Below are 22,405 nucleotides of genomic sequence, written 5' to 3' on the forward strand. Positions count from 1 at the left end.
TTTCTATAGAAAAATATCATAACTCAGTTCACGCCCTTGGGATCGGTGTTTTTCTATCTAAATAATCTGACCTCATTTCGCGCTGAAGTCTCAGTTTTCTTTCAGAAAATACTCCTTTTTCCCACATGAACGGAAATCAGATTTTTTCTATTCCAAATATACTAAATTACTCAAAACCGAATTATTTTGATAAATTATCTCTGTCATCTCTGGCTGACAAATAATGTCCCTTGATCTGGATTTTTCATCTTCATTTATTCCGCCTTTCTTCGTCTTCTTCGTCTCATTTCAGTTGTTATGCATAAGGAAAAGGAGGAGAATAGTGGCAATTCAGTTTTACCTCATATACACGCACACGATGGCTATCGGACACGAGAGTTGGGAGCTTTCGAGCATGGCCTATTAGATGGTGATATGTTCCTGCAGGTAAGAACCGTAATAGATGTAAGACAACACACACACATACACTTGTATAAATATCTATCCAAAGATAGATTTTCTTGATTGGTTATTTGTGATTACCGCCAAGCATTTGACAAATCGTAAATTGTTGTAATAGAACCCCAGGCCTATCATGATTGGGCATAAGAAAATAAGCTGGTATAACTCGCCATGAGAAGCTTGTAGAAAAAGCAAAAAAAAAAAACAGTAGCCGTATATATGTTTAATAATTAAATTGATGTGTTAATTAATTATTTAATTAGTATTGGAAGTGGAGGGAGGACAGAGTTGTTTGGCAGACAAATAGTTATTCTGACATTTCATTTCTTACGTCTTCCACTTCTTATTCTATTTTGGATGAGTTAATGAATGCCTGAAATTTCATGCAATACCAGCGAATGACTGATTATGAATAGACGAAAAAAAGAAGAAGAAGAAGAATGCTAATGACAAAACCACAAACTTCATTTACATTTGATGAAGACAAATTAGATGCGGCCTACCCACCAACGATTGATTAGCGTTTGAGGGCATAATGGGGTGGGGTGGGATGAGAGGAGGCGAAACATATGGTATAGAACTTTTGACGTCTTTGCCCAAATTTTTGCCATCAGTGTTATCAATCATGGGGAAGCCTTTGACTAGCGGAACGAAGATATGTCCTTGGCTCTTGAAAAAAAATGACCTTCACAAAATCGACGATATTCGTCTTATTCTGGATTGGGAAGCTTTGACTAGCGGGACGAAGATATGTCCTTGGTCCTTAAAAAAATGTCCTTCAAAAAATCGAAGATCATTCATCTTATTCTTAAAAAACGCAAAAAATCCACCATCATTGGACTTTTGATCCTTGAAATTTTATTTTTAAAATATCGTGGATAATTTGCGTTTTCGCCCTTAAAAACCAAGATTGTTTGCCTCCTGATCCTTACAAAAAATCTTTCAAATTCATTTCTATTTTTATGGCCTTTTAAAACCGTTCTTCATAATTCAAGATTTTTGGCCTTTTGGCTCCTGAAAAAGTATTCTTTAAAAATATATTTCTCTAAATAACATTGATTATTGGGCTAGAAAAAAATATATTTTAAAAATCGCCAAAAAATATAAATGAAAAATATTCTCAAAAAATGTTCTAAAAATCCACGTCGCGTGTTCCATGAAGATATATCCTTTATTAAACAGTCTAATTTCAAAAAATCCACGATTGTACGTCCATAAAAAAATAATTAACCAGTAAAGAAAGTCTTAAAGTCGGGCGGGGCCGACTTTATGATACCCTACACCACTTTGCTAATTAAGTAGAGCTCCACATAACAATTAAAAGTTTTTATGGGAGAATTCAATCATACACGCCATGATTATAATTATAATTTAAAGTTCAAAGGACTAAATATGCCGAAGCATTTGTATCTTTTAAATTCGGACTTGTATTGCCCATTTGGTGCACAATTAATTTGAAATCGGATAAAAACATAAATTGGAGCTATATCCCAATCGGAACCGATCTCGATTAAATTTGGCAACAATATTTCTGAGCTGTATTTGTTATATTTCTCGTTGTTACGGAGTGCATATTACGGTTGTAGGTAACAAATATAACAAATCGGATGAATAATATATATGGAAGCTATAGCTATATCTGAACCGATCTTCAGCAAATTTTACATACTAGCTTCTAGACCCAATTCGGTAGTAAGTGCCAAATTCCATCCCATTTGGACAAATATTAGACGTTTGGTGCACAATAAAAGGTAAATCGGACGAAGTTATATATGGGAGCTATATCCAAATCTGAACCGATCTCGATAAAATTTAGCAAATGTATATCTAAGTTGTATTTGATATATTTCCCCAAATATTTTTGTTGCAGAGTGCATATTACGGCTGCGGAGGACAAAAATAACAAATCGGATGAACAATATATATGGGAGCTATAGCTATATCTGAACCGATTTCGATCAAATTTGGCATACATATTTTTAGGCCTAATTTGGGTGTATATGCAAAATTCCATACAATTCGGGCTGATATTACACGTTTGGTGCACAATAGAAGGCAAATCGGACGAAGATATATATGGGAGCTATATCTAAATTTTGACCGATTATCTCCAATTTCAATAGGGTTCGTCCTTGGGCGAAACAAAAGATCTTTGCAAAATTTCATCTGGATCGGGCAATAAATGCGACCTGTACTTTGTTTACAAAAATACATGGACAGACGGACAGACAAACAGACGGACGGACGGACATGCATAAATCGACTCAGAATGTGATTCTATGCAGATCATCAAAAGGAACTATGGGTCTATCTCGTTTCCTTCTGCCTGTTACAAACAAATGCACAAAGACATAATACCCTGACCACCTTGTGGTGTAGGGTATAAAAATCGGTTGAGATTCAAATTTAGTACTATGGAGTACAATTGTAGTAGACATGTCAAGGACCACCTCTATTTCTTAACCACAGACACCAACAGTGACATCTATATTAAATTTGAGGATTCTAGCCCTACTCCTTTACCGCATACCGAATTCAGTACCATTTAGTACTTTTCGTGCAATTATAGTACACATTTCCAAAAACACATCCATATCTCAATTCCAGATACCAACAGAAACACTCATATCCCTTCACCCAATACCAAATTTAGTACCATTTGGAACAAATGTAGGATGCATAGTCAAATCACCGTACACACAGTACACATTTCCAAAAACACCTCCATATCTCAATTTCAAATCCCGAATATGATCTCAGTATCCAATTTGAGGATTCCAGCCATATTCCTTTACCCAATACTAAAATTTTGTACTTTTCATAGAAATATAGGACGCATTTCCAAACCACAGCCAAATCTCAAACATAGTAATCTAAATATCAAATTTCAGAATTTTATCTCTATCCCTTTACCCAATACCAAATTTAGGACCATTTAGTACTTTTCGTACAATTATAGTACGCATTTCCGGAATTACATACGCATATCCAGGCTACACATGAACAGCGACCCTAATATCAAATGTCACTTTTCAAGCACTTTCTGTCCACTCAATACAAACTGTACCAAATAGAGTACTATTTAGGACTTTTCGGGCTTTCTCACATATCGTATATCAAACTTACTTTCAAACCTTGATTCTCAAACCAAACTTTAAGTTTTTAGTTCTATCCGTTCTCATAATACCAAATGGTACCATTGTAGAGGTGTAGTACCATTTTAAAAACTTTCATGATCACAAAGTTCGAAGTTCTAAAATCCCTTTAGTACATCTAAGTTTCAAATTTCAGAATTCTCATTCCATGGTACCAAATGGTACCATTTTAGTGTCTTTTGCGTAACCTGTAAATTCGAATTTCCAAATACTTTTTGGTACATCTACTCTGCACTCCATTAGTGGCTATCATTCCAAATATCAAATTCAATACAACGTATTTAATTTTTAATACTTTTTATGGTTTCTTTTAGTATGAATTTCCAAAAATTTCAAGATCGTGCGAATTTTCAATATTCTAGCCTCAGGGCGTTGATTCCAATCGAGTCAGTCAGTTATTTAACTACTCAATTAATAGTCCCCATTAAAACATTATTTAAAAGAGCACTATTTTTTGGTCCTTGAAAATAAATTCTTTTAAAAATATCCGAATTTTGGGAAAAAATATTGTAAAAAAATTTCTTCTTAAATATTATTAAAAAAAATTAAATCTGCATCTTATGGTCTTGTAAAGACAGTCCTTAAAATCCCGCGATTACTGCTCCATGAAAAAATATTTTTTTAAATAAATCCCCAATTATGGCTCGATTGTCCTTAAAGAAATATTCTTTAAAACCCCTAAGAATCAACATTCATTGGACGGATATTAAAAAATATCTCTGGGAAGTCCATAAAAATCCTTAGCAAAAAGCACCTTCAGAACTATGATAGTCTTTGATGTAGGGAAAAAAGAAGAAATTATTTTAAGAATATCCGAATGTTGGGAAATAATATTAAAAAAAAAATTATTGGCTCTTGAAAAAATATTTAAAATAAAATCCGCGTCTGATTGTTCTGATTGTTATTCCCGACTATTGGTCCTTGAAAAAATATTCTTAAAACCCCTAGATTATTGATCCTTAAATATATTTTTAAAAAATCCACATTTATTGGAGGGTTGACCCTTAAAATCTATCTTTGGGAAGTCCTTTAAAATCCTTGAAAAAAATCCTTTCATGATCGCAAAGTTCGAAGTTCTAAAATCCCTTTAGTACATTATTATTTAAAAAAGTACAATTTTTTGGTCATTGAAAATAAATTCTTTTAAAAATATCCGAATTTTAGGAGACAATATTCTAAAAAAAACTTGCTTCTAAAATATCATTAAAAAAAAATTAAGTCCACATCTGATGGCCTTGTAAAGACAGTCCCTAAAATTCCGCGATTACTGCTCCATGAAAAAAATATTTTTTTTTTAATAAATCCCCAATTATGGCTCGATTGTCCTTAAAAAAATATTCTTTAAAAACTCTATTCTTTAAAACCCCTAATAATTAATATTTATTGGACGGCTGACCCTTAAAAAATTTCTCTGGGATGTCCATAAAAATTTTTAGCAACAATTTATATAAAATCACCTTCAGAGCTATGATAGTCTTTGATGTAGGGAAAAAAGAAGAAATTATTTTAAAAATATCCGAATATTGGGAAATAATATTTAAAAAAAAATTATTGGCTCTTGAAAAAATATTTAAAAAAAAATCAGCGTCTGATTGTTCTGATTGTTATTCCCGACTATTGGTCCTTGAAAAAATATTCTTAAAACCCCTAGATTAATGATCCTTAAAGGTATTTTTAAAAAATCCACATTTATTGGAGGGTTGGCCCTTAAAATCTGTCTTTGGGAAGTCCTTTAAAATCCTTGCAAAAAATATTTAAAAAAATGTACCTTCGGAGCCTTTGAAAAATACGTAAAGATGTTTCCATAACAAAAAAAATCATAGCCCTTCCGAAAAAAATGTAAAAAATTCGTTCGAAAAAATGGATGATTATAACTCTAATCGTCCTTGAAAAAAAGTTGCTAAAAATCCAGAATTTATTTCTGGAAGTTTTAATTTTTGATTTTTTTTTTTTAGTCTCAAAAATCTGCTTTTATTTGAAGTTCAAATGATTTACACCTTTCCCTTACTCTCCGTCACTTTCCCCCATCCCACCACCTCTGGAAAATTTCAATGTCAAATTACAGTTTCCTTTTTGTATTGAAATTAAACATAAAATTCATTCAAAACCATATGCAAATTTTTCAAACGCGTCCAGCACTTTTTTTGGAACTGAGAAAAAAATGCACCTGCGTTTTTATTATTTTCCCAGTTGTGTGTTGAACATAGCTACAGGACAGAGGGTGTCCTTAAAATTTACCACCTTTCTTGGCAACCAACAACATTTTTTTTAACAACTTGTTTTTGTCTAACAAACAGTCAGCCAAGGGCAGGGGTGTGGGAGAGGGCATTGCTGTTGCATTTCACTGACCAGACAAAGTTTCCAAGTGTTGTTTTTCTTTTTGTTTCACAAAAAATGCACCTTTTCTGAAAAGCGTTGGCGATTTGATGGAAATATGCCAAAATTGTATCAGGGCGAAGTTCTGGTTCCTGGTGGCACTTTTTGCTGCCTTTGTTGTTGTTCTTGTTGTTGTCAATAACACCTCTCATGTTTTCTAGTACTAATTGCTGAGTTGCACAATTGTGCACTTCCGGCCATATTTGTCCTGACACGTCACACAGAAACCAGCCACTCTACGACGTATCCTTTTGCGCGCCAAGTCCCGGACGCCAAGTGTTAGGTTTTTGTTTATACTCTGCTCTGCTCCTCAGCAAAAAACACGCCAAAAGGAAATGCATTTTTGTATGCAATTTTTAGCTTTAGTGTCGCCTTGTTGCTGCTGCTGCTGTTGGTGGCTCTTTCATGTCCTGTCTGAATTTCGCAGTTTGGTCTAGGACCCCCGCCCTTCTCTCCCATCGAACAGTTTGAAGTTTTAATTTTTGATTTCTTTTTTAGTTTACCTGTTGCCCATGCATTCGGCAGGTTGCACGGCACGGCACGTCACATGGACACATACTCAATTTACTCACTCACTCATTTACTCACCCAGTCAGTCAGCCTGCCAGCCAGTCACTCACCGGTCTAATCATTTTTAAAAATGGCATTTTGTCACGCATCCAATGAATGAATGAATAGAAGATTTTTGTGTGGAACCAAGTCAAGGGGAGGCAATGGGGGTCTATGTTGCACGAAGTAGCGGGGGGGGACTAACAAGTGAACTTGTTAGTGGGGATTTCTGTGTTTTTGTCCAAAACAACAACAAAAACCACATCTAAATATTGCAGAAGCCGTTATCGGTAGTTGTTAAATATTAAAGGAATTTTTATGAATAGCATTTGATTTTTTTTTGCTGTTCGTTCGTCCATTCGTTTAGTTGGTTGGTCGGAGTATGGGTTGCATTCACTTCTAATGACAGGGCCAATGCATGCTCACATGCATTTCAATTGAAATGTTTATTTGAAAATTTTACAAATGAATTATCATTTGAAGAAAATATTATTATTATTGTTGTTGTTGTTTTTACTTACAACACGTCGAACATGGATGGAAGGGGTTGGATGCAACTTGGAATGGTTTGATGCCAATCAAGGAACTGAGCTTGAAGTAATATTTTTATTGGACGGTTGACCCTTAAAAAATATCTCTGGGAAGTCCATAAAAATCCTTAGCAAAAAGCACCTTCAGAGCTATGATAGTCTTTAATGTAGGGAAAAAGAAGAAATTATTTTAAAAATAGCCATATATTGGGAAATAATATTTAAAAAAATTATTGGCTCTTGAAAAAATATTTAAAATAAAATCCGCGTCTGATTGTTCTGATTGTTATTCCCGACTATTGGTCCCTGAAGTAATATTTTTGAGGGATTGTTACAGCTATTCTCATTGAAAGGGAAAATAATCGTAGACTTAAAAAAAAATAAAGGACCAACAATACATTGATCCTGAATTTTTTTCAAGAAACTTTTTTTTAAGAAAGAGCTACAAAATTGAATTTTAAGAAAATTTGAAAAAGGTGTCACAAGGGCCAAAAACTTGTATCCTTGTAAGAATAGTTTTTTAAGGACCAACATAGCTCATATTTAGTGGTTTCAAAGAATATTTTTTTGGAACCATTAGAGATCAAAATTTTTCATTTTTTTCCTCAGGTCCAATTAAAGTGGACATTTTTATTTATTTATTGTTATGCCCTCCACCATACTATGGAGGGTATATTAATTTTGTCATTCCGTTTGTAACTCCTCGAAATACTCATGTCAGACCCAACAAATATATATAACAATATATATTCTTGATCAGCGTAAAATTCTAAGACGATTTAGCCATGTCCGTCTGTCTGTCTGTGTGTCTGTCTGTCTGTCCGTCTGTCTGTCCGTCTGTCTGTCCGTCTGTCTGTCTGTTGTAATCACGCTATATTTCGAACAAATTTAGATAGAAGGCTAAAATTTTGCACACATGTATATTTTGCCAGTAAGCAGGGTAAGTTCGTAAATGGGCCATGTAGGTCTAAGTTATCATATAGCTCCCATATAACGGTACCTCCCGATATTCGGTATTTTGACGATTTTAGCGACATTATTCATCGGAATTGTTTCAAATTTCGCATTTGATGTTCGTAATAGATACTACAGCCTAAGACAGAAAATAATCTGTGTAGGTCTACGTCTTCGTATAGACCCTATATAACGGTAACCCCCGATATTCGGTATTTTGATGATTTTAGCGACATAATTTAACGGAATCGTTCCAATTGTGTATTTGTTCGTAATAGATACTGCACCATAAAACAGAAAATGGGCCATGTAGGTCCACGTCTTCGTATAGCCCCCATATACCGTACCCCCCCGATATTCGGTATTTGGATGATTTTAGCGACATTATTTACCGGGATTGTTTCAAATTTCGCATGTGAAGTTAGTAATGGATACTTCAGCCCATGCCAGAAAATTATCTGTGCAGGTCCACGTCTTCGTATAGCCCCCATATAACGGTACCCCCTATATTCGGTGTTTTGATGATTTCAGCTACATTATAAACAGATTTTTCTTCAAGTTTTGCATTTAAATATTGTAATAACTTATGACAAAAGTTGCCTATGCAGGTCAGAATTTAACAGAACAGAACAGAATTTTTAACGGATTTTATTTTATTTTTTTTTTTTTTTTTTTTTGGAAATTGTCAAATTTATACCAAATGGTGGAGGGTATTAAAAGTTCGGCCGGGCCGAACTTACAGCTTTTTTACTTGTTTTTTTAATATTTTCAATTTGAATTTCTTGCGATTGCATAAAAATGTCCATTATTTTTACAAATGTATGTATAGCAGTGCCTCTTCTATCTTGTATCATTCTGTAAAGTCTCTTTTCTGAAAATGTTAATAAAATTTTTTTATACTTCTGCTTTGTCGCATGTTATCACCAATTTTCAAACGGACACCTATCCATTACAACTAAATTAATATAAATTAAAGAGAATATGAAAAAAAAAAACTAATGATTGGCAACAAACATTTTGTTACTAAATTTCAAACAATTAACATTAAACAATATCAATTAACAAGCATCACATTAAGACTGCCCCCCCCCCCCTCTCACCGGGTGTCCAGGGATATGGAGCTGGTTTCTTTTTGAGCTAATGCCGCCTGCTTGGTTTGGAAAGCTTTCCAGCCCACCGGAGACAAGAAAACAAGATAAATTTAAGCTACACCTAATGACGACAACATGATCATTTGTAAAGCCACGATTTGGGGGGAGGGGTGGAGTCAAGGAGAGGTAAAGAGAAAAATATTAAAGGAGACCAATACAACAGTAGTTGTATGTGGCCAAAGTAGTAACAATTAATATTTGAGTATTTAAATATCACTTGGTCAGTTTGTTATGCACCTCTCTCTCTCTCCTCTCCGCCCCTAAAAAAGTATCCTCTTTCACCAAAAGAAAAATGAATGAAATCACATTAAGATACCTGACTTGGCCTGGATCTGGCGCAACTAAACAAATGACACCACAAACCCCATAACAATGCCGGCCCTGCCATTTATCCCTGCCTTTGATAGAATTACAAAGAAATGGCAAGTTCTCTGGCAAATAATAAACGCACAGCATGCATCATTAACGCCCTGGTCCAGCTAGCCAGCTAGTGTGCCGTTTTGACAGGTCTTCAATGCTTTTGCTGCTCCTTTTAAACTCATCTTCTTAAGCAGTGCCAAATCGGCGTTTGATGATGAATGCAAAGATGGATTTCCTCTTCTTCGGCTTGATCTTGGTCTTCCTCTTGTCTGTAGTCGAACATCATTATAAAATCTTAAGTGGCGTCATAATTTAAAATGCATCAGTGTTAAATCTTAACGAAATCCTTTAATCGCCTTCCCCCTCACTCTCCCTTTCTCTCTCTCTTCTCCACTGCCATGATACGTTCTGTGAGGCATATTAAAGGATATGCGTTGTCATCAAGACCAAGGGGCATTTCCTCACACACAGCTCACCAACTCATCAATAATCATCATAAAGATCAGAGACTCAAACCGACCACTGCCCGGTCGGTCATTCAAAGAATCATAATATTTTGTTGTTGTTGTTGTGGCAAATAAGCGGATGTTTAATGTTGTTGTTTGGGGATTTAGCAGCTAGGCATGATTTCAAATGTAATATACACCGACCACCATTCTGAAGCCGATTAAATATGGAATTAAAAACGAGGATGGTTGGGCAAGGAGGGATATGAAGTGCTGGTCATTCTAATGATAAAGACTGTGTTCTATTCAAGGCCTCTGAGAGCTCAATTTGGGCTATTCTTTCTCTCTCCTCTCTCTCTCTCTCTCTCTCTTTCTTTCTCTGAGCTCCCCTATAGAAAGAAGAACTCTTTTGAGCTCTTCTTGACCTACCGTGAGCTCTTCTATAGATAGAAGACCTAAAGTGAGCTTTTCTATAGATAGGAGATCTACCGTGAGCTCTTCTAAAGATAGAAGACCTCTTTTGAGCTCTTCTATAGATAGAAGACCTCCTTTGAGCTCTTCTATATATAGAAGACCTCCTTTGAGCTTTTCTATAGATAGAAGACCTCCTTTGAGCTCTTTTATAGATAGAAGACCTCCTTTGAGCTCTTCTATAGATAGAAGACCTTTTTTGAGCTCTTCTATAGATAGAAGACCTTTTTTGAGCTCTTCTATAGATAGAAGACCTCTTTTGAGCTCTTCTATAAATAGAAGACCTCTTTTGAGCTCTTCTATAAATAGAAGACCTCTTTTGAGCTCTTCTATAAATAGAAGACCTCTTTTGAGCTCTTCTATATATAGAAGACCTCTTTTGAGCTCTTCTATAAATAGAAGACCTCCCGTGAGCTCTTCTATGGACAGAAGACCTCCCGTGAGCTGTTCTATAGACAGAAGACCTCCCGTGAGCTCTTCTATTGACAGAAGACCTCCCTTGAGCTATTCTAAAGATAAAAGACCTCTTTTAAGATCTTCTATAGATAGAAGACTTCTTTTGAGCTCTTCTATAAATAGAAGACCTCTTTTGAGCTATTCTATAGATAGAAGACCTCCCGTGAGCTCTTCTATAGATAGAAGACTTTTTTTGAGCTCTTCTTTCTTTTGATCCCTTTAAAGCTCTATAGATGGAAGAGCTCTGTTCTATAGATAGAAGAACTCTCTTCTGTAGAGAGAAGAGCTCTCTTCTGTAGAAAGAAGAGCTCTCTTCTACAGATAGAAAAACTCTCTTCTATAGGTAAAAGAGCGCTCTTCTATGGATAGAAGATCCCTCTTCTGTAGATAGAAAAGCACTCTTCTATGGATAGAAGAGCCCTTTTCTTTAGACAGAAGAGATCTTTTCTGTAGACAGAAGAGCTACAATCTATAGAAAAAAGAGCTCTCTTCTATAGATAGTGGAGCTCTCTTCTATTGATAGAAGATAGAAGAGCTCTCTTTTATAGATAGAAGAGCTCTCTTCCACAGATACTCAGAAGACCTCTTAAAGCTTTTAAATACACCGAATCCGAAATCTATAGAGAATTTCTAGAAGCTCTTATATACATAGAAGAACTCTAAAACATCTTCTATACATATTACAACTCTAAGAGCTCCTTTATACATAGTAAAGCTCTACAAGCTCTTCTGTGCATAGACGAAGTCATAAAGCTCCTCTATACAACTCTACGAGCTCTTGTATACATGGAATAACTCTAAAAGCTTTTCTATTAATCTAACTCTGTCTAAAAGCACTTTTTTACACAGTAGACCTTCTAAAGCTCTTCTGTACATAGAAAATATATTTGACCTCTGAAATATATTTGACCTTTAAAAGCTCACCTATGCGTAGAATACCTCTGAGAACCTTTCTTTGTCTAGAAGATATCTGAGAGCACTTCTGTTCATACAAATCCTTTGAGACCTCCTCTATACTTCTTTGAAATTTACTCTGAGAAGAACATTTCTGTGGCCGCTCCTAAATAGAGAAAAGCCTATTGACCTGCTTGAGCTCTTCTATTTGTATTAGAACTCTACTTATTCTTCTACCTGTAGAAGACCTCTGTGATCTCTCAGCAGTAATTTTTTGTTAAAATATTAAGTTGCATGTTGCATGTTTCATTTTCGTTGTTGTTGTTGTTTTTGCACCAAACTTGCCGCACTTCAGACGTGTGAAATAATATTGTCGATATGTAAAGTATCGCTTCATAAATTATAATTGATTTTACTCCGGAAAGTGCGTTTTGACTAGTCATTCATTTGTCCATAAATATGTACCTAACATACGTGTGTATACAATCGACCGACCGACTGTCTGTCTGTCCATTTATGCCACTTCCATTCGATGGTGTTTCGTTTAAATTAGATGATTTTATGTTCAGCTCTTTTGGGGGTATGGAATTTTAGTAGCTGTTAATTGTTGAAAATCATGCGAATCCTAGCTGAATACCAAGCTATCTGTCTGAACACATACATACATGTACACGTGTTTGTATGTGTGTGTATCTGACTATGTGTTAATATCATAGATTGCTTTTTATCACTTTGTTGTAAACAATGTTTTTTTTTGTTATTTTTTAATCATAGCCTTTTTTTCAACATTTTTTATTTTTTGTTTTTATTTTTCTATTCCTCCTCCTTACTTCCTCCAGCCACTCATTGATTGCATTTGAGTTGTTGTTATTGTTGTTAAAAGAAACTGTAAAAATTGTTAGCTAGCTCGTTGTTGTTGCTGTCGTGTTTTTTCTAATAAATATTTATGTCTTAAATTACAGTTAATCATAAATATTAAAAACTAACCTCACTTTACGTTACATCTCGCACCGGCAAAAGAAAAACAAAGAGCAGAACAATAACAACAACAAGATAGAATTGAAACTCCATCTAAGGCAGACAGCCAAGCAAAGAGTCTGCAAAAAAAAATAATCGCAAAATGAAGTCATGTATTTTCACGCTCTGGGAACTATGGCTGGCTAGATTTCATTTAGACTCTGATTAGAAATAAAAACTAACAAGTAAAAAAGCTGTAAGTTCGGCCGGGCCGAATTTTTAATACCCTCCACCATTTGGTAAAAATTTGACAATTTCCAAAAAAAAAAAAATAAAATCCGTTAAAAATTCTGTTAAAATCTTAAATATACCGAATGCCTATACGGCGATGTGGACCTGCATAGGCAACTTTTGTCATAAGTTATTATAATATTTAAATGCGAAACTTGAAGAAAAATCTGTTTATAATGTAGCTAAAATCATCAAAATACCGAATATCGGAGGGTATGGTATATGGGAGCTATACGAAGACGTGGACCTGCACAGACAATTTTCTGACATGGGCTGAAGTATACATTACGAACTTCACAGGCAACATTTGAAACAATCCCGGTAAATAATGTCGCTAAAATCATCAAAATACCGAATATCGGGGGGTACGGTATATGGGGGCTATACGAAGACGTGAACCTACATGGCCCATTTTCTGTTTTATGCTGCAGCATCTTTTACGAACATCAAATGCCAACTTTGAAACGATTCCGGTAAATAATGTCGCCAAAATCATCAAAATACCGAATATCGGAGGGTATGGTATATGGGGGCTATACGAAGACGTGGACCTACATGGTCCATTTTCTGTTTTATGGTGCAGTATCTATTACGAACTTCAAATACCAAATTTCGAACGATTCCGTTAAATAATGTCGCTAAAATCATCAAAAATACCGAATATCGGGGGTACCATTATATAGGGGCTATACGAAGACGTGGACCTACACAGATTATTTTCTGTCTTAGGCTGTAGTATCCATTACGAACTTCTAATGCCAAATTTGAAACAATTCCGGTGAATAATGTCGCTAAAATCATCAAAATACCGAATATCGGGAGGTACCGTTATATGGGAGCTATATGATAACTTGGGCCTACAGGGCCCATTTACGAACTTAACCTGCCTACTGGCAAAATATACATATGTGCAACATTTTAGCCTTCTATCTCAATTTGTTCGAATGATAGCGTGATTACAACAGACAGACAGACAGACGAACAGACAGACAGACAGATGGACATCGCTAAATCGACTTAGTATTTTCCACTGATCAAGAATATATATACTTTGTTGGGTCTGACATGAGTATTTCGAGGAGTTACAAACGGAATGACAAAATTAACATACCCTCCATAGTATGGTGGAGGGTGAAAAAACCAAGATAACAAGAAATGGATTACAGCTCATAAGATGATTACTAAGAAGTAAACAAAACAAAAATTTAGAAAAAAAAAAACAGTTAAAGAGTAGCAGTCGGATTTGCCGATAGATGTATTCCCTCAGCCAATGTTCGATTATTTAAATATAATTTGACTCATGTGATGATTATTCAAACTGTTGACCTTCTAGGGAGTAGATTCCGAAGAAATGGAAACCTAACAAGTGGGAAAATATCGGACCTGAATAAATATAATATAGAAATATTGTGACGTGCCAGGTTCGAAGGTCCGAACATGACACATGAAATATGAGATAATTTTTAGAAAATTTTAAAATGTGCCTGAGGTACCAGATATAGTCGACCGAGGTATTCCATTTTCATACTTCATATAAAAACCGGTAAAGAAAGTCTTAAAGTCGGGCGGGGCCGTCTTTATGATACCCCACACCACTTTGCTAAATTAGTAGAACTCTACATAACAATTAAAAGTTTTTATGGGAGAATTCAATCATACAAGCTATGATTATAATTATAATTCAAAGGACTAAATATGCCGAAGCATAATTTAAAATCGGATAAAAATATATATGGGAGCTATATCCAAATCGGAACCGATCTCCATAAAATTTAGCAAATGTATTTCTGAGCTGTATTTGATATATTTCCCTGAATATCGTTGTTACGGAGTGCATATTACGGCTGTGGATGAAAAATAAAACAAATCGGATGAACAATATATATGGGAGCTATAGCTATATCTGAACCGATCTTCACCAAATTTGACATGCTAGCTTCTAGACTCAAGTCGGTGCCAGATTCCATTCCATTTATACAAATATTAGACGTTTGGTGCACAATAAAAGGTAAATCGGACGAAGTTATATATGGGAGCTATATCTAAATGTTGACCGATTATATCCAATTTCAATAGGGTTCGTCCTTGAGCCAAATAAATGATTTGTGCAAAATTTCATCTGAATAGGGCAATAAATGCGAACTGTACTTTGTTTAAAAAAATACATGGACAGATGGACGAAAATGCAGACAGACGGACGGAAAGACAGACAGACGGACGGACAGACATGCATAAATCGACTCAGACTGTGATTCTATGCAGATCATCAAAAGGAACTATGGCTCTATCTCGTTTTCTTTTGCCTGTTACAAACAAATGCACAAAGACATAATACCCTGACCCCCTTGTGGTGTAGTGTATAAAGATAAAAATATTGGTATGGACAAAATTACAAGAAGATCGAACATTTATATTCAACTCTATGCGTAATCATAAATTTCAGTTTCATCCCAAGCTTCTGGTTGAGAGAGGGATATTTAGATATGGCAAGTTGTAAAAAATCACTGACTTCTTTCGCAGGTTATGCGGAAAAAAAGTGTTGAACATTGTGACCCCTTGTGGGTGAGGTACCAAAAGGGGTTCACAGACATCTATTATCTTCACAACAGATTTTGTGTTAGCAAAACTGTTCGAATTGTTCCGGAAGAAACGGTCCGATTTCTATCATCTTTATAACAGATATTTTGTCGATGAAAATATTGAGATGTGCCAAGTGTGAATGAAATCAAATATCAATTTCGCGTTTTATGAGCTTCATATTTATATTCAAAATGTTAACCCTTTGTGGGGGAGGTACCCGAAAAAGTGGACCGATATATTCCATCTTCACGCCAGACCTTGGGTTAATAAAAATATTTCGATGTGTGTAATTTGAAGACATTCGGACTCTTACATCACATTTTAAAAGAGTTATAATTATTCCAAATTTTGACCATTTATGAAGTGGACCGATATTGTCCATTATTACACCTAACGTAGAACTGATGCAAATATCAGGATTTGCAAAGTTGGAGCAAAATCGGATTATCCTTTTCTTTCTGTGCAAAAAATATATTTTTTGCAAATTTCGGTCTTTTGTGGGGGAGGTACCAGAAGGAGTGGACCGATATTGCTCATCTTAACACCAGACCTTGGGTTAATATAAATATTGGGATGTGTGAAATTTGAAGACAATCGGACTCTTACATCACATTTTGCAAGAGTTATAATTATTCAAAAATTTGACACTTTTGGGGGGAGGTACTTAATGGAGTGGACCGATATTGTTTATTTTCGCACCTGACTTAGCACTGGTGCAAATATTTGGATTTGCAAAATTGAAGCAAAATCGAAGCAAAATCGGATTATCCTTTCTCTTTCCATGCAGTAAAAATTACTTAGAAAATTTCAACCCTTTGTGGGGAAGGTACCAGAAGCAGAGGACTGATATTTCCTATCTTCGAACTCGATCTAAATTTGCTAATAATATTATGATGTATCAAGTTTGGAGACAGACGGACGGACGTCGCTAGATTGACTCCAAATGTCCTGAAACGGATTTGGTCCAAAGAGACCTACGTTTAAAATCGTTATTTCTATGACGCAGGTTTTGACCGTATCAAATGATATATATACCCTCTATAGTCATGGCTAACATATGGCTGATGGTATAATAAACTGTTAGGAAAATATACAAATTTATAAAATATTGAATTAAAATGATCGAACTTCTATAGTTTCCGACCATTCCGAATTAAATCTACTTCAATATCAACAAAAACATCTTTTAGAAGAAAATATTGGCGTGACTATAAAATATGACTTAAAACTCTTGTTCCCTGGAGATATTGTTTCATGTCACGTTGGGCGCCACATTTTCTTTGTCTGAATTTCTGTTATTTTTATTAAAAAATGCAACCAAACTAAATGCGTAATATTCAATTCGAATTACTCTTCACTAGCCTCCATTTTCAAATTTCATTTCAATGCTTTTTTCCATTAAAATTTTGGTATTTTCACTTCTTCCCCACTTCACTTCTTCTTTTCCACGTTTTCCCCAAAATTTTACAATTTAGAAATTTGATATTAAGAAAAAAAACCTTTTCAGAAAGTACTGATGGTGTTACAACAGAAAATGCCTTGTTATGTTTGTTCTATGGTTTTAGCGATACGTGTCATGTTGGGCGCCACATATCCCTTTGTACGTTTTATTGCAAAAATTCTATTTTATTTGAAAATTCAATTAACATAAATACTATAATACTCAATTCAAATTACCTTCAAAGTCTCCAATTTTAAGCAGTGACATTTTTTTGAAAAAGTCATATTTTTAAGTAAAAATTAAGTAAAAATTACATTTTGTTGTTTTGTTTTTTAAAAATTATTTTTTACCCAAAATTTAACTAGTTCGAACTTCGATATCAACAAAAAAAAAACTTATTTTTAGAAAGAATTAAAAGAACAACAGCTGAAAATGCGTTTAGGTTTACTTCTATAAAGATATTGTTAAATGTCACGTTGGGCGCCACATTTCCCTTTGTATGTTTTATTGGAAAAATTCGGTTTTATTTCAAATTCAATTAACATAATTCAATTCAAATTGCTCTACACTAGCCTACAATTTTAAGCACTGACATTCTCCTTTTTCTGTATTTTTTTTAAATACAAAATTACATATTTTCAATTTTTAAAAATTTATTTTTTTTTTCAAAATTTTACTTTTTTGAACTTTGATATCAACCAAAAAAAAAATATTTTCCAAAAGAAATAAAAGAACGACAAATGAAAACGCCAAAAGTTACTACTTCTATAGAGATATTTTTTAATGTCACGTTGGGCGCCACATTCCCCTTTTGTATGTTTTATTGCAAAAATTCTATTTTTTTTTTCAAATTCAATCCATACAAATGCGTAATATTCAATTTAAATTAACCTCCACTAGCCTCCAATCTTAATCACTGACATTTTCCATTGGAAATCTCACGGAAATTGTTACGATAATTACCCTTGTAAATCTTTGCGCTTGACTTAACGTTTAAAAAAAAAAACATATTATTAAATTTTCAAAACATAAGTTTTCAGTTTAGTATTGTCAGTTAGCAGTCAATTCACAATGTAATTGTCAGTGTCGTCGTTTTTATTACAATGTGAACTATAATGTTTTAAAATTGCCGTGCATTAAGAGATGAAAACAATGTAACTGAATAGGCGTTGTACTTGGGAAAAGCTCTGAAATTCTCAAGAGGTAGATAATCTCAAAAGGTGGCGATATATATCAAAAATCTCCGGAGATCCTTTTGCGGGAGCAAATATACTATAAAATTTATTTTAAAGACTCTCACAGAGACATAAAAAAAAATCTGACCTGGGGGAGGATAAGAAAGGAGAGATTTCCCCGACTTGCTCTCTACACTGCTCCCTCAGCACTACAGCGTAATCAATTTTACTCATGTTTGGTTTGGGATCAGACATATGGCTAAAGAGGGTATATATTATGTGAGACGGCCAAAACGTGTCTCATCCAAATAACAGTTTAGATCCTAGGTCTCTTTGGCCCAAATCCATTTCAGGACATTTGGAGTCAATCTAAGGTTGTCTGGCTCTGACAGACTGACTGACTGAAAATCAGTTTCCAGACGAAACGGTTGAAGCTAGAATCTTGACATTTTATACGAGGATCATTTTTGGTGCGTAGACATCTGGTTGGGTTGGGTTTTTGGAAATTTGTGCTAAAAAGGTACGAAAAGTACTAAAATGTATCACTTTGTATTGAATATACGGGGAGAACTTAACTTGCGAAAATTGGAATGAGAGTCACTGATAGAGTGCAGGATAAATTTTCCAAAAAGGTTTTTTTTTTTTAAATTCGAATCTTAAAGTTACGATAAGTTGTTAAATGGCACTAAACTTCTAAAATGGTACCATTTGGTATGATGTGAACGGATAGAGCTAAAAACATGGAATTTTGTATGAGAGTCAAGTTTGAAAAGTAAATTTCATATTTGAAGTTTTGGTTTAGGGTGACCGAATAAAGCTGGAATTATAAAATTTTGTGTCGGGTTCGCTGTTGTTGGTGGCAGGTTTGTGATATTCCAAAAGAGACCTCAATATCAAATTTCGGTATTTCAGGATTCCAATGTTGAGGTGGTTTTGGAAATGTATACTATAAGTGCATGAAAAATACTAAAGAAGGAATAGAGCTGGAATCCCGAAATTTGACTTTGGGGTCCCTGTTGGTATCTGGAATTGAGAAAGTACTAAGTGGTAGTATATTTGATATCGCGTGAAGGGATAGAGCTGGAATTCCGAAATATGATCTTGAGATCTCTGGAATTGAAATGAGGTCTCTTTGGATAACTTGTGTTGAGATGTGATAGTGGTTTTGCAAATGCGTGCTATAACATTTCGAAAAGTCTCAAATGGTACTAAATATGGTATTGGGTGAAAAAATTGGGCTGGAATACTCAAATTTGATATTGAGATCTCGGTTGGTATCTGAAATGGAGGTATGTAGGTGATTTTGGAAATGTGTACTATCATTGTTCGAAAAGTAGTACTAGATGGTACTAAATTTGATGTTGGGAGAAGGAATAGAGATGTAGGCGTGAAATTTAAATAGAAGTTAAAGATGGTATTATATGGATGGCTATTGGGGGAAGGAACAGGGCTGGAATCCATAGATCTTTTATTATTTATTATATTTATTTTTTTATTATTATTGTTATTATTATTATTATTATTATTATTATTATTATTATTATTATTATTATTATTATTATTATTATTATTATTATTATTATTATTATTATTATTATTATTATTATTATTATTATTATTATTATTATTATTATTATTATTATTATTATTATTATTATTATTTTATTATTATTATTATTATTATTATTATTATTATTATTATTATTATTATTATTATTATTATTATTATTATTATTATTATTATTATTATTATTATTATTATTATTATTATTATTATTATTATTATTATTATTATTATTATTATTATTATTATTATTATTTTTTTTTTTTATTATTATTCTTTTTATTAAATTAAAAAAAATAAAATTTTTTGATACATATCTTCATCTGCTGAAAATATTAAAATTTTCAAAAAATTACAAACCATTTTTTGTTTTTGTTAAATAAACAAAAAAATGTAAAAATTATTTTTTTTTATAAATTTCATTAAAAAATTTTTGTTTGTTAAATATTATTTTAAAATAAATTTAATTGCTTTAAAAAATTATTTTAAAGAAAAATTTTAAAATTTGTATTTTCTGATACCACAAATATTTTTTTAGTATACACAGATCTTTATACCCTTCACCATAGTATGGAGGGTATATTAAGTTTGTCATTCCATCTGACCGTCTGTGGAAAGCACTCTAGCTTCCGAACGAAATGAAGAAGGTTGATCAAATTTTAGTCAAATGTGTATTATGTCTGCAGGGGTTTTATTATTGAAATTGGGTCATGTAGGTCCACGTTTTGGTATAGGCCCCAAAATAATATTACCTTCCATTTTCGGTATTTTGGTGATTTAAGCGACATTATTCACCGGAAATGTTTTAAATTTGATATTTGAAATTCGTAATGGACAATACAGCCTAAGACAGGAAATTGTCCGTCCAGTTCCAGCCTATGACAGATCATTGTATTTTCAGGTCCACGTCTTCGCATAGCCACCATATAACAGTACCTCCCGATATTCGGTACTTTGATGATTTTTGCGACATTATTCACCGGAATTGTTTCAAATTAGGTATTTGAATTTCGTAATGTACACTACAGCCTAAGACAGAAAATTGTCTGTGCAGGTTCACGTCTTCGTATGGCCGCCATATAATGGTACCTCTCGATATTGGATTTTTTATATGATTTTATCTACATTATTCACCATTTGTTTTAAAGTTTCGCATTTGAATATTGTAAGTTGCCTAAGCAGGTCTACGTCGTCGTATAGACCCTATTATAACATCTACATTCGCTATTTTTAAGATGTTAACAGAATTTTTAACGGATTTTATTTTTTTGAAAATTGCCAAATTCGTTCCAAATAGTGGAGGGTATCCAAACATCGTCTCGTCCGAAATTACAGCTTTTTTACTTGTTGTATAGTTCTGCTGTAAGCTCCATACCATCCCAACTCAGCATTATTACAACTTTCAGATAAATTCAATTTTTCTAGTCTTCCGTTATGTTTTATTTTCAAACTAATAGACCCTACCTACATCTGCTGCCATAGCAATATGATTCAAATAGGAAGTTGAAAAGAAAAAAACTAACTTTGGCGCCTTTGGTAAAATTTCATGAAATTTATCAATGATTTTTTTTTGTCTTGATTTTTTTTCTAATTCATTAAGCACGAGTAACTGAAATGGAAACCTTACTTCACTTTATTTTACATTTTTTGGTTAATATAACCCAGTTGGCCAACAACGATAATCACCTCCACGGCGACTATCATGAAAAGTGTGGCTAAGATGAAACAAAAAACAAAAAATAAACATTTGTTGTTTTGTGATAGCCATTGATGGGGCCGCCTTAGACCCAGGTCCAGGAAATGATAGCCAATTAAAATAAAGTATTTTTGTTTTGTTTTCGGTTTTTGGTGGCAGAGTTTCTTTTTAATTCAACTGGGGTTGTTGGGGTTTCAACAGGTTTTTGTTGTTGTTTGGTGTGGTTTCAATCCAGGCATTTCACTTCTCCCGAAAAGTTTCATTCAATATTTCTCTCTTGGATTCATTCATAAGTTTTTTTTTTTTGGATGGCGAGAATCTGTTTTTGTACGCCTGTCTATCATTGTGTAAAATGTATGTCAGTTGAAAAGAAACAACAACAAGTAGCAACATTAGCTCTCTCAGTTATCCTCATTATCGTGGTCATCATCGTCATCATCATTCTCCTCATCTTTATTATTATCATGATTATCCCCCAAGTCAGCAGCAAGTCTTTGGTTGATCTTTAATTGTTTGGTAATTATCTGAATTCATTGTTGCTGTAATTATTTATATTTTTTCTTTCGAATATTATTGTAGTTGTTATTGTTGTGGTATTTTTTGAAAATTTGTCTGTTTTTATTTCTTTCCTATGTTGTTTTTTTTGTGGTATTCTCTGCTGACCAAGGGTTAATTACATTTCGAAAACTACCAGTTTTACACATCACTCGTTGCCTCTTCGGCTCAGCTGAGTTCATCATCTTGCCTTGATTACATTTTAAATATTTTTTTTAATTGTTTGACAGACACAAATCTCCGTTTTTTTTTTTTATTCTAATCCGCACACCAACATCCCCCGTAATTTTGGGGTTAATGGCATTTTAATACAGCTAACAGTAGTGATGCTGTTATTGTGGCCTAGAGACTTATAGGAAATGG

General features: G+C 33.8%; 1 protein-coding gene across 3 annotated transcripts in view; it reads left to right on the forward strand.

The window, feature by feature from the left end:
* The window catches only part of LOC101900847 (uncharacterized), a 141,426-nt gene that overhangs the window by 92,954 nt on the left and 26,067 nt on the right, over positions 1–22,405 (forward strand). For all 3 annotated transcript variants that reach the window (XR_009342356.1, XM_059123202.1, XM_059123203.1), the window contains exon 3: positions 293–426. Coding sequence is in view for 2 of the 3 variants with exons in the window: in XM_059123202.1 (XP_058979185.1) it covers positions 293–426 (134 nt within the window). In the remaining variant the exon portion in view is untranslated. The remainder of the gene's footprint in view (positions 1–292; positions 427–22,405) is intronic.

The sequence above is a fragment of the Musca domestica genome, unplaced genomic scaffold, assembly GCF_030504385.1.
Source record: "Musca domestica strain aabys unplaced genomic scaffold, Musca_domestica.polishedcontigs.V.1.1 24, whole genome shotgun sequence".
NCBI classification, from domain to species: domain Eukaryota; kingdom Metazoa; phylum Arthropoda; class Insecta; order Diptera; family Muscidae; genus Musca; species Musca domestica.